The sequence below is a fragment of the Pelodiscus sinensis genome, chromosome 23 (genome assembly GCF_049634645.1).
Source record: "Pelodiscus sinensis isolate JC-2024 chromosome 23, ASM4963464v1, whole genome shotgun sequence".
NCBI classification, from domain to species: Eukaryota; Metazoa; Chordata; order Testudines; family Trionychidae; genus Pelodiscus; species Pelodiscus sinensis.
Window position 1 is genome coordinate 8638542 of NC_134733.1, and position 13797 is coordinate 8652338.

General features: G+C 40.7%; 1 protein-coding gene across 10 annotated transcripts in view; it reads left to right on the top strand.

The window, feature by feature from the left end:
- VPS13D (vacuolar protein sorting 13 homolog D) overlaps positions 1-13797 on the top strand; it is a 223547-nt gene that overhangs the window by 160756 nt on the left and 48994 nt on the right. For all 10 annotated transcript variants that reach the window (XM_075906827.1, XM_075906819.1, XM_075906820.1 and 7 more), the window contains one exon: positions 11903-12035. In XM_075906827.1, coding sequence (XP_075762942.1) covers positions 11903-12035 — 133 coding nt within the window. The remainder of the gene's footprint in view (positions 1-11902; positions 12036-13797) is intronic.

A 13797-nucleotide genomic window follows, 5' to 3' on the forward strand; every position in this document is an offset into this window, starting at 1 on the left:
ATGTGCTTATTAGTAGCTTAGTACAACAGCATAAGTTCAGCATAGATTTCCAGTGTTAAACCTGAGTTCCCTTTCTTTTTGCTAACACTGACTCTGGTGCATGTCATTTGTTCTTAGCTACAGCAGCAAGTTCATTAAACAAGATTTTGCAGTGTGTTTAAGGAATAGCCATATATGGTAAAATGAATAAATGATGCTTTCAGTGTAAGAAATTAAACTAGTTATAACACCTTTTTGTAACCAACTAAATGACAATTTTTCTTTCGTAGTAAATACTAAATTGATTAGTGAAAGCCCTCAATGTACTGATTGTAGAAATAGCTTGATTAAAAACAGGGCAAATAATTTCAGGAGAATGACGTCTGTTAACTGAAACCTGTTACATTATCCGTTACATTAATCATTATTAGAGACTTTGTCTGAACAATATCATTACAGCATATATTTTCGATGGGAAACTTGTAAAAAAACTCATTCCAAGTGTTATTAATATGACTCTTAGTAAAGTATACGTTATAAAAACAAATCTTATTGACATGTTTCTTATAAACAATAATTCCTACTACCGGTTGACCCTCTCCTAGTCCAGCTCTCTCTGGTTCAGTATTATCTGTGTTCCAACATGATTTTACTTAGCTAAATGTCCACTTATTATGGGTGTGGTCAATTTTCTGCAGTCCCATAAAGTTTGTTTACAGCCACCAGTCCTGGCTCTCAGTGTTCTGTGCTGTTACGTAGCTCTAATTGATCCCTAAATGTCTTCTAAGAGCCCAATAAGCAGTGGAAGTGTTGGTAATGCTGCTAAACAATATTAATCTCCCATGGTTTGACAAATTCTCCAGTTCGGCACCAGTTAGGTTCCAAGGGTGCCAGATGACAGAGGGTTCTACCTGTACTTTTTGGATGATCAAGCATAACTTATCCCGATATTGTACTGTGCAAGCTAAAATAACTTTTTTAAAAACATCTATATACATCTGGTACATTTGAACCTTTGGCTCATTTAAACTGAGGTACTAGATCCTTTCAAGCCCAAGCTATGGGTGGATGTGAAATTTATCAAAAACACTTGGATTACATCTTCACTATGCAGAAGATGGATGCTACCGAGGTCAGTCTTCCGTCCGGGGTTTGATTTAATGGGTCTAGTGAAGACCCACTAAATCAAATTCAGCGGGCACCCCTGTCAGCACCAGTACTCCTGCTTCTGACAAGGAGTAAGGGAAGCCAATGGGAAAGTTTGCTCCCATTGGCCTCCCTTTGGATTAATGGCACAGAAACTCAATTTAAGATAAGTTGACTCCAGCTACATAATTAATGTAGATGGAATTGCATATCCTAATTCAACCTTCCTCTGTGGTATAGACCAGGCCTTCGAAAGGAAGGAAGGCTTGGCGACAAAAGTGCTGTTGCCATGCAAGAGTTGGCAAAAGTGACTTTACTGCCTCCCATTGTCAACATTTCATGTCCATGTTGCTAGCTCGTTTGTTTGAGACAGAGAGCAGTAAGCATCCCATAGAGCAATATGATGGGGAGGCAGAGATGATCCCTGCACTTCTTGGGATTCTCTGAGTTCTCTCACAGCACATTCAGCTGCTGCAAGGAGCATCCTGAATAGCTCTGTGAGCTTCCTGTGCTGAGGAATGTCAAAGCAGCAGAGCAGTCTCTCCAGCCTTCCCCCGGCAGCAGCAGCCATCTGCCTGCTGCTGTGTTTCTAGCAGGGCAGGGCTGGAGTATTCCAATGATTTGCTCTTTTTGTTTGTTCCCATAGCAGAGCAGTTCACTCAGTTGTTAGATACTTCCTGGAGCTTTGAAAGGGATTGGGGAGGAAGGGGAAATCTTAACACTAGCCTCTCCAGAGGAAGCTGGTACCTACCTGTTAATGGGTTTTCTATGTCTCAGTTTGCTGCTCGTGGATGCCTTGCTTCCTGTAATGAGTAGCTCTTCCTCTGCACCTAATTACTAAGCACTCTGACACACCATGATCAGGATTTTCCTATTTCAAAATCCAAAAGTGTGAGGGAGTCAGAGATAACACGAGAGGTTTAGTTTACACTTGATTTTTCCTGTTTTCTTGGTACTTCATTTATTCTTGTCTGTGTCATTGAATTTGCATGCTTGAAACTTTCTTCTCTTCTAGTCCTTAAGACCCCACTGTTTAAATTTGAAACCAAATTCTGAACGTCACAAACGCGATGTTAAGAACTTGAGAAGATAAAGTTGCAAGAGCAGCATTTCAGAGCATTCTGTACAATATTGGGGAGCCTATATGTCATCTTGGTTGCAGGATTACTGTATCCTCACCAAGATGAAACATCATGTTTATAATAATAGCACCTCGCTTAAACATGGTTGTTTCTAGCATAGTATCCCCAGTCAGTATGGATAGGGGTAACTTTAAAAAACATAAAATCTGAATAGAGTGTGTCTGTGAAGCTAGTCAGTATAAGATACTGGCTTGTATTCTTTGAGAGAAATCCCTGCTCAGACTGGCTTCTACCAAAGCAGTGTACAGAGCCTACATTAGTGAAAAATAAGATTCCAGATCTCATTGGGTTTTAAGTTTATGCCACAGTGTTTATTGTCAAACATGATGAGAGAATCAGATGTCTTTCAAGGGTGCATTACAAAACAACATTGAACATTGAGTAATACTGAGATTTCCATATGAAACAGTCTCACCAACTGGGATATGTGTATGTTTTCAAGGTTGGGGAGCATTCACACAGAATAAGTTATAACTGACTTTTATTTAATTCCCCCATCCACTTTTTTGTGTCTTGGTTTGCTAATGGTACCCTGAGTGCATTATTCTGTAACATTTCGTGCCGAATATAAATTACAATGAATCTTAGGTATGTGATGTCTGTCTCTGACCTCTTCGTGAATCAGGAAGTGCCAAAAGGATTTACAGAGGATAAAAAGACATTTTAAAAGTGTACTTTAAAGTGATTTCTGTGCAGAATGCCTCACGCAGTGTGATTGGTGGGAACATTCCGTACAGATATTTCAGATTAACTCCTTTTCCATTTTCTTTGCAGTTCCTTCCGAGTCAGGTAAGCTTTATGACTTGGCATGAGCTTTAATTTACAAAGAGACTGCGTATGGTTTTTCACTTTTACATGACTGGAGTTGCTCTAGATGCAGGTTTCTGTGGGATAACTTAGTCTAGTCTATTTGATAGAGTTTCTGTCTACGAACTGCTCCTAAATGGTAAGAGCTAAGACTGCTAAATTTGGTATACAGCTTCCTCTTGTATCTTAAAGCAAGAGGGCCTCTCCACCTGGGAGGTGGTGCACACTAGTGATCTGTGGCCGCCTCCCAGGTGGGGAGCCCGCAGTTGGTGCACAGCCACAAGGTTGCAGGACCAGCTGACAGGTGGGAAGGCGAAGAAAGCTCTCACTCACACACACACACACACACACACACACACACACACACACACCCACCCACCCCCCCAGGTTAGGCTCAGCAGGGCGGGCCCTCGGGTGCGGGAGTGGCTGCGGGAGCGGCTGCTCCCCCCTTTCCCACAGCAGGTCGCGCTGCGCCACACCCAGTAACGGTGAGAGGAGGCGATGTGGGACTGAGGACCCTCCATATGCAGGAGGGAGATGGATTCCTAGGGCCCTTAGGAGCTTTCCACCCACTCTGGCCTGGGGGTGGGGCCAAGCTGAGGTTACCATGGACTGAATCCCTGCAGGACCCCATTCCTTGTAGTGCTGGACAACCTGGGGTCACCTACTTGCTCACGCCCACCTTGCTGTGCCATGCCCAGCCTCCCTGCCACTCCATTTCCCTGAACCCCCTGAGCCACCTTGACCCTAGCTCTGTTTGCAGAAGTACCCTTTCCCCCATCTTCCTGAACCCCATAGCCACTCTGTCCTCAGGCACTCCCTGCCCCCATCTTAATGCCCCTGGCCAGACACCCTACACCCACCCTGTTCTTGCACCTTCCTTACTGGCCAGGCACCCTCCCCCCGACCAGATGCCTACTTCCCCCCTGCTCCTGCATCCACGGTTGCTCCTTGCATCCTGCCTTGCTCCTGCTCACTCACCCTGGCCAGACACCTCACTCCCAGCCTGCTTCTGCACCCTAGCTCTCACCCACCCAGACCTTGCACCCTCACCCCCTTCTGTACCCCACCTCCTTCCCAGAGCCTGCACCCCATCCCTATCCCACTCACTGGCAGCCCTGTCCTGCATAGTAACCCCCTCATTTTTGTCCCCACCCCAGAGCCTAAGGGGGTGCATAAAATCCACTAACTCTGAAACCCCAGAAAAGTAAATCTGACCTATGAGAAGCCCTGAATCTCTATCCTCCCTGTCCCTTCTCCTCACCCTGTGGGGGCTGGAGTGCCAGAGGAGTGAGGTTTCTCAGTGGAGGGCCACATCAGTGAGGGCTGGGGGGTTTTGCAGGAGTTTTTTTGCTTCTCACTTGTGTGGTCTCCAACTGATTTTTCTGTGTCAGTGGCCCCTGACACAAAAAAGTTCCCCACACCTGCCACAAATAAGAAAACATTGAAATCTTTTGTGTTGGACACAAATTAATATTTTATTTTATTTAAAATGAGGTTTGATCAACTAGCACGAGAAAGTTAAAGTACTTAATTTGTTTAATAATTTAAATTAAGCCTGTCTCCCTAGCTGCAGCACTAGCAAAATGGCTTGGTCACAATTAACGGTGAGTTTCTATTAGCAGCCTGTGGTCTGTGGAAAGGTTTACATTGAGCCCGGTAGTTCATGGGCCAAGAAATTTGAGAACCACTGATTCAGAAGTAAAATTAATGAATGCAGGTGAGAATTGGGAGGAAGAATATGCAGGAGTTTGCAGGGGAGAGTTTGCAAAACTTCCAAAATTAATTGAGTCTGTCTTTGTCTGGTCCTGGGGAACAAGGTAAAGGATCAGTTGTTACATTTAGGGATGTGAAAGTGTAAAAATGTATTTGGTTACACACAGCCACTTCCCTTCCCCTCCCCTCGTGCTTCTGCCTGTTTTGTATTCAGGGGTGGCCCTAGACTAGCTGCCAGCAACTGGCTCCCTAGGCAAACCATGTAATCGGCACTCCCGCCTCCAAACCCCTCAGTGATATTACGCCACCATTTGGCGCCCCATTTAACTTGGCGTCCTAGGTGACCACCTAGTTTGCTTATATGGACGGGCTGCCCCTGATTGTATCAGAGGCAGAAGGAGGGGATAGGCGGGAGCCAGTATGCATGGCTCCTTGATGCATACCAGCTCTCACAGAGCTGCCTTGCCGCCAGCCTCCCCCTTCCCCCCATACAGAGGCAGCAGCATGGAGGGGAGGCGGGAACCAACTCTTAACCAAGCTCCCCGTGAGCACCGGCTCCCGGGGTTACTACCTGCCTGCTCGAGCTTCTGTCTCTGATACAGAGGTAGCAGTGTGGGGGAAGGAAGCAGCTGGCAAGCTGGCTCCCTGCACACACCAGTTCAGTGGTTACGCTTTTACCTAAATAAACATATTTTAACATCCCTAGTTGTATTCTCAGATATGCTTGAACTTTTTTTTTCAGTCATTTTAATGATTCCCTGGATCTGGTTTTGTTCAATACTTTCAGTAGCGATTTAGATCATGGCATATAGAGTGCAGTTATAAAGTTTGCGGATGATATTAGCCTGGGAGAGGCTGCAAGTGCTTTCTTTGGAGGATAGGGATAAAATCAAAATGATGTGGACAAACTGGAGAAATAGTCTGAAATAAGATTAAATTTAATAAAGATAAATGCAAAGTACTCCATTTAGGAAGGAATGACCAAATCAGCTGCACAAAATGACTGTCTATTCAGGTGCACTGGCAGAAAGGGACCTGGGCTCATAGTGAATTACAAGTTAAATAGGAAGTATCAGAGGGGTAGCTGTGTTAGTCTGGATCTGCAAAAGTGACAAGGAGTCCTGTAGCACCTTATAGACTAACAGATTTATTGGAGGATAAGCTTTCGTGGGCAAAGACCCACTTCGTCAGATGCATGTAGTGGAAATATCTAGAGGCAGGTATAAATATGCAGGCCAGAATCAGGGAGGATGAGGCCCACTTCTAGCAGCTGATCTGGAGGTGTGAATACCAAGAAAGGAGAAGCTGCTTTTGTAGTTAGCTAGCCATTCACAGTCTTTGATTACATGAGCTGATGATGTCAAACTTACAGATGAACTGTAGCTCAGCAGTTTCTCTTTAAAGCCTGGTCTTGACTTTTTTTTGCTGCAGGATGGCTACCTGTAGATCATCTATTGTGTGTCTAGAGAGACTGAAGTGTTCTCCTACAGGTTTTTGTATATTGCCATTCCTAATATCTGATTTGTGTCTATTTATTTTACGTAGGGACTGTCCGGTTTGGCCGATGTATATAGCAGAGGGGCATTATTGGCATATGATGGCATATATTACATTGGTAGATGTGCAGGTGAATGCACCAGTGATGGTGTGGCTGATCTGATTAGGTCCTGTGATGGTGTAGATATATTGGCAGAGTTAAGTATGAGTTAACAGTGTGAGATTTTCAAAAAAAATAAAAAAACTTTTCGGAATGTATTAGCAGGAGTGTTGTAAGTAAAACATGAAAAGTAATTCTGATGTACTCTGTGCTATACTCCACTGTACTCAACTGGAGTTCTGAGCACCACATTTTAGGAAAGATGTGAACAAATTGGAGCAGCTCCAAAGGAGAGCAACAAAAATAATTAAAGGTCTAGAAACATGACCTATGAGGAAAGATTGAAAAATTAGGTTTGTTTAGTCAGGCAAAGAGAAGGCTGGAGGGGACATAGCAGTTTTCTAATGCATAAAAGGTTGTTACAAGGAGGAGGGAGAAAAATTATTCTTGTTAACCGGTGAGGATTGCGCTACAATGTAATTGTTTCTTATAACAGAGGTTTAGATTCGACATTAAGAAAAAACTTTCTCTCCGTTTACTTATGCACTGAAATAAATTGCCTATGGAAGTTGTAGACTCTCCATCATTTGAGATGCAGGTTAGACAATCACCTGTCAGGAATGATCAGATAATACATAGGCCTGCCATGGGTACAGTAGTCAGAACAAAATGACCTCTAAATCCCAGTCCTACTATTCTGACATCTAATTAGTGATCTGAGAGATCTATAGATCTCTGCAAATCCATTAATATCTGCAGCTCATGTTTGCAGATACAAATTTTGTATCTAGAACCCTGCAAATTTGCCAATATCCGCTTTACCGATTCAAGCTTTATCTGGACTTGGGCATTCTTAGATTTATAAGAAGCTAAGCAGTGCATACTGACACTTTTGAGTCTGAAGTGGTAAAGGTGCAGGCTTCTTCATTCAACAGCATGCCATACCTGTTGATTATTATTGCTAAAGAAGGCATTGATCCACTCTGAGCAGGTGTTGAGGTGCTGTGTTACAAGTCACTATAACAAAAGGGGAGTTTGGGAACTATCAAGAAGGATCAGTAAAACAAAGCTAGAATAATACATCCTTTTTTTTTTATAAGGTATAGGCAAAGAGCCTAGTCAGGAAAAATTAGGGATGGAAGATAGCAAGTTTTGTTCTAAGAAGTGCCTTGATTCCAGCTGCATGTTTGTTTATTCCTTATATTTCTGTACTTAGTAACATTAACATTTAAATGATCCTGACTAGCTTTTAAGTTAACACCTCACACCTCTTTGAGAAAATTAGACGGTTAAGGATGGGTCATGCTTTTGTTGCTATTGTTTGTTAGCTGGAGGCTATTTTCTGGGTGGCTAGATTAACAGTGCACTAAGCCATCATTTGTGTATTAATGGCAATTTCCCATCATTTTAAAAAGAGGGTGGCATCAAAAAGTGAGGCAGCCAGGTTTTCTTTTTTCTTTTCTTTTTATGTGGACTTCCTTGGAGTTCCCCTTGCAGCATTCTTTTTAAACCAGGTACAAATCAGTTCTTAAAAAAGTAGGATTGTTATACTGGCCTGAGTGGATGGGGTGTAGTGTGTTGGAAACTTTTATTTTTTTGTCAGGGAGCAGGAACAACCATGTTGCCTGAGACACAGTTGAAAACCATTTCAGATTGGGGATAGATGTGTATGAAAGACATGTGGAAGGGAAAGGGTTTAAAAGAAAATGACTGGTATTCTGGATTTGTTTAGGATGTTAATCAAGTTATGTATTTGGTTAGATCTAAGGATGTGAAAGGTTAACCCGTTAACTGGTTGGGGCTGGAGCAGCTCCCCACTTGCTATGAACAGGGGCTGCTTCAGAGCTACAGAGAGCCCGCTAAGAAAGGGGTTGCTCTCATCTGAAGCAGCCCCTGTCTGAGGCTGGCCCTGGGCTCCCTGTTGACAGTGAGCCCAGACACCCTGCAGTCAGGGGTTGCTCCAGTGCAGGGCTGAGAGCCGGCAGCCTGTCCCTGTTTGGGTCGGGCATTGTAGCCTTGCAGGCTGGGGCTCCTGCAGCTGGGCTGGAGCAGTCCCCAGCTCAGATCCCGCTGTAGTCAGATAACTGGTTATACGTTACGTTAATTGATTAACTGGGATTTTACATCCCTCGTTAGGTCTACATTACGCTTTCTAATACTTTTGTAATTAAGGCCTTGTCTTCATTGGAAAAAAAAAAGTGTGTTGTTAACGTAAGGGAAAAGCCTGGTGAAAACAAGGCATTTTGTAGGTTTCACACAAATTATCTGGTCATGTAAAAGCTTATGAGGGCTTTACTTGAACACTCCAGCTCATGTGAAAACAACAAACTGCCTTGTCTTCACCAGGAGTTTCTCAAATTAGCTACATGTTGGTGTTTGCATAAGTGGCGACTTCACTGTTTCAGATCATTTTGGCACCCTGCCTGCCAAAATGTATTGGTGTATGTAGTCATAAGAGGGTGTTGGATTGGCAGACATGGAAATCAGAGTCCTCTATCTGCAAAACTGAGTACATCTTGAGTAACAGTACTGTCGTGCTCATGTGCGCTCAGTTCTGACCTTGTAGAATTTTATCACGTTACTTGAGGCAGGACATCAAGGAAAAAACATTTTGTGTTGCATGACATGTTTATGGTCTAGCCATGGAACAAATGTCTGTCTTTCTAAAATGGGCCCTTGGTGCTGTTTGCTACAACACACAAACCAAAGTGTTCCTGTTTAACTGTGCTTTTCTTTCTTCATGGAGAAAGTATTAAAATTGCCATATGATGACAAGATGAACTTTTAACTGGTACCATATATGAATCTTTCTTTGTGTGGCTTTACTTAAGAAAACAAACAGGAATTGTTATTGACTAACACAGATGGTGGACTCCTTTCATCAGAGGAGGTAAATGTGAGGAGAGAACAAATAAGCCTAATTTACACAGAAAAATTATTATTGTGATAGTGGAAAGTATGGAATGGGCAACAATTTTTCCCAAGAAAACTGTGGTGAAAGACCAGGCATTTCATTAATAATTTACAATTTACCTTGCTCAGATTGGCTCACCAACCATCACAACCAAGCTAACTAATTTGTCATTCAAGGTCAGTTCTTGACAACTCTTTCAGGATCTGTCACATTTTTCCATTGGGGCTGAAAATCTAAAGCCAACAGAAAATCTGCTTGCTCAACCCCATATTTCATGAGACTTAAATCCTTATGGTAACTCTTCTAATATCAAAATGAACGGTTGCCAATGAACTGTGTACTCTGTTTTGTGTCCAAATAGCCAAGTCACAAGAACAGTCATGGGATTTAATTTTCATGTATATGATGAAATCATCTTGTTGAGACAATGCAAGATGCTCTGAACAGTTTGCATTTCTTAGCAAGAAAGGAGAAGCTGTGGTCCAGTAATCATGTAGCTAGGAAAACAACTTTCAAAAACATTGCAGAGGTAAGTAAAGCCCTGTGCGGATACAGAATTGGTATCCACATTTGCATTGGCAGATATGATCTACAAATATTTGCAGATTTGCAGGGTTCTAGACACAGAATTTGTATTGGCGCCTGCATCTGTATCCACAAAAATGAGGCATGAATATCTACATCCATGGATATATAGTGGCTATTTGCAGATTTGCAGGGCTCTAGACATAAATGTAGTGCCTTGCATGCCTCACTATTCTAGACATAAATAGAAGGGAAAAAATTGGGTTATTGTGTCAGGCAGATCATTTTGAAAATACCTTTTCCTGATTGTCCTGTTTGGCAAGCACACCCAACAGTTCTCCATTGTTGTGTGCAACTGCACAACTGACCTTGCTGGCTACATGCTCTGAGTTGTGCTCCGGCTTGGAGTAGATAGGAGATATTGGATCTCCTGGGACTGTAGAGAGAAGACGCTGTGCAAGCACTGCTACAGCCCAAAAGCACAGATAGCAGTCATTCTGAATCTGTTGGGTCTAGTCATTGAATCTTTCCTTGGCGCTTTCAGGGTGACCAGCATATAACTTCATGAGCAAGGAGTAGGCTAGGTCTGCCATGTCCACTGTTGACATTCCAACATCACCAGTGGCAATCTGCTGGTTGCTACCTCACCGGCTATAATATAGATCCACTTAAAAACCACGTTTTAAAAGGTATTTAAAGGTCGTCTTAACTTGCTACAAAATGTAAAGTCCTACGAGCACAAGCATATTTCTGGATCTCGTGGCAGGAGCATTTGCCTTGAAGGTTTTCACATATCTCTGCAAAAGGATAATTTTATATCTAAATAACATTCCAATGAGTTTTCCAAAAGGTTACACTTAGGTCACTGGCATTTAACTACTTGTTTTTGGAGATGTTTCACAATAAAGTTAATCATCTGTAGCAGTTTTGTTTTGACTTTGCTATATTAGGCATAGATGTGGTTTCTTATTTACTGTCCCTTTAGAACTTTTCAAATTGAATATTGACAAAAAAGGTTCATGTGCTTTCTCGTCATTTTCTGATAAAACATATAAAGTTTATAACACTAGCTAAAAGCATGAGAGTTTGTGCTTATAAATGAGAACCCTGATTTGTGCTAGCAAACATACATTTGACCAGAGTACAAGTTGGCTCTGTATTGTTGAATGTGTTTTGATTGCAATGACTAATTTACTTTATATGCAATAAAGCTCAGTTTGGTTTACATATAAAGCAAAGTTGAGTTAGTACATTTGGCTGGGGAAAAATAGGTTGACCAATTTTGCTTTCTGTGTAAAAAGACAGTGTAACCGTCTTATAAAACATCTTTTTATAAGATTCAGCTGTGCTTTTGTTCAGCTCCATGGCAAAACTCTGTTGGCTTTGATAGGAGCAAGATTGGATCTTACGTCATTTAGCATTTCAAAGGAGAAAAACTGGATGACTTCTGTAAATGTTTGTTTTAAAAGTGCCCAGATACTGAAACACTTAACAAAATCAAATATAAGTTGTAGAAATATGTACAATTGATGCACGTTATCGTACTATTAACATTTTCCTCTAGTTCCAAACCATTACAATAATACTTTTCTTAAAACTTCCCACCACTGATGCAAATCCACTGATGGGTGCAACGGTAGAAGCTCTAGTATGGAATAGGTAGTGATGTTTTAACTGCTGTGGGCTAAATAATATTTTATAATGCAAGTGGCTGGCCTTACACTAATGCTACTTCCAGTGGACTATAATAGTGAGGCAATCTTCAGCAAAATACTAATGCAAACAAGGCATTTCTAAATATAAGACAGTGATCATGGAATTAGACTGTAGATGCATGTCTTCATACCACAAAGATGTCTCTCTTCATGCTGCCATGTAGGTATGACATTCAGGTATTAAGAACTAGATACATTGTTATCTTTAATACTATAATAATTTGTAAAGTAAAGCAATAAAAAGGAGTTACATAAATCAGTGTTTAAAAACTAAACACAGAGTTTGTTGCAACAAATCTTGATAATTTAGAATTCGTTTCTTTATTTCTTAAATTTTTTCCAATTGTTTTTCTTAATGTAGTTTGCTGGGACTTTATCAGATGGTTTGGGAAAGACGATGGATAACCGACATCAAACTGAACGAGAGTACATTCGATACCATGGTGCAACCAGTGGAGAACATTTCATAGCTGGGATCCATGGACTTGCTCATGGTAATTTGAGCATCTGTAGATTACATTATTGTAACATCAGTTGCTTTTTTTGTCATTGTGGTTCCAAAATGATAGGATTCAGAAAAAAAACGCTGTTCAATTTACACCACTCCACGCTGGCTAGTTAAATGTGGCTGAAGGTGATAGAGTAATTGGTGGCTTTCATTTTAATTTGATCGTGTTTTTAATTTTGGCAAATGCACCTAGATTTGAGAATAGGTCTTATTTAATTGTTCTACTGGAAATCGAAATTAAATTAAATTTCGGAAAGAGAGCAACAACATTTCTAATTTCCATATAAGTTAATAAATATACTTACAGTCAGTCTCTTTGTGAGTGACAAATAATAAGATAATATTCAGACAGTGGTAAAAATGAATGAATAAGTGTTTTGTTTTTAGCTTCCCCTGCTTGCACTCAATTTCCCATGGACCTCAGGTTTTTTGCACAACTCGGGACTTAGACTGTCTATATTCAAAGTTGTATCTGTTCAACTTTCAGTTGTCTTAAAAAAACTGTTTATTTAAACTGGCACAGAAGACAATTTGATTGAGGTTAATGTCAGTATAGTTTGAGTCGATTCTCTGCTGAATTACACTTAATCAATGTAAGCCAGGTTTAAATCATTTGAATATTCACACTGTATTTTGTATCAGTTTAATTAAGTTTGTTTAAAATTGCACCTTCAGTAAACTGGTGCAATTTCAGATGCAGTTTGTATGATTACCAAAAAGTCTTGTACTTAGGGAAATTTACTCATTCCCCAATATTAGAATAAAATAGTTTTCTAGTTAGTTGAAGCCCCATCACTTGAGATAAATAATGGCCCAAAAATGGGAAAGGTTAATTTCTGTAAGTTGTTTCCATATCTTAACTCTTGTAGTTAACTAAAGTGCAGGGATAAAAAAAGTTTTCAATAAAGTTCTAAATGGATCACATTTGGTTATTCCAGTTATAGAACATTCGTGTGTTCTAAAATAAGGTACAAATGATGTTGCAAATAACACGTGAAATCTGAAATATGATTAGGGTTAATGAAAAGTCACAAGCATTCATCATGCTATTTTATAAGTAAATTGGCTTCTTGATCTTGAATCTTTTTTGTTTTTAATGTTTCCAAATTTCCATTTCTTCAAAGAAGCAGTTAACTATTAAATTCTGTCTGTTGAATTTATAGGAGTTTTCCCAAATTCTCGACTGTATCCCAAAGTTACCTAAATGAAACGATTAAATTTAGCATATCCTATGTTCTTCTCAACTCCAGAACTCATGCACCAACAATACTGTTCAGACCTTCAACATCACTGTTTACTGTCTTCCGGCTATGGTGTAAAATCCTTGGGTCTGCACATCCTAAACTCTAAACTCTGGTCATCTGAAGAAGTGGGCTGTGCCCACGAAAGCTCATGATACCATCTACATGTTTTGTTAGTCTATAAAGTGCTACCAGACCATTTGTTGTGTTTTCCTATACAGACTATCTTGGCTACCCCCTGAAGCTACAGAAGAATAGTTATTTGTTGGACATTAACATTTTTCAAGAATGACGTGCCTGTCCCATTCATCCTTTTTTGTATTTCCAACTGAACATTGTATTTTTCATTTCCTGTCTTAAGCTGTAGTGTAATATTTTGTACTCTACTAAATCCTTGTCGCAGTTTGGAGGTAGTTTCACTTAAAAAGTAGACAGGAGTTTTCTGTAATGTGTAGCTTTGGGATACAATGTTTTGTGCAAATATAAGACTACTATGAGATTAATAAC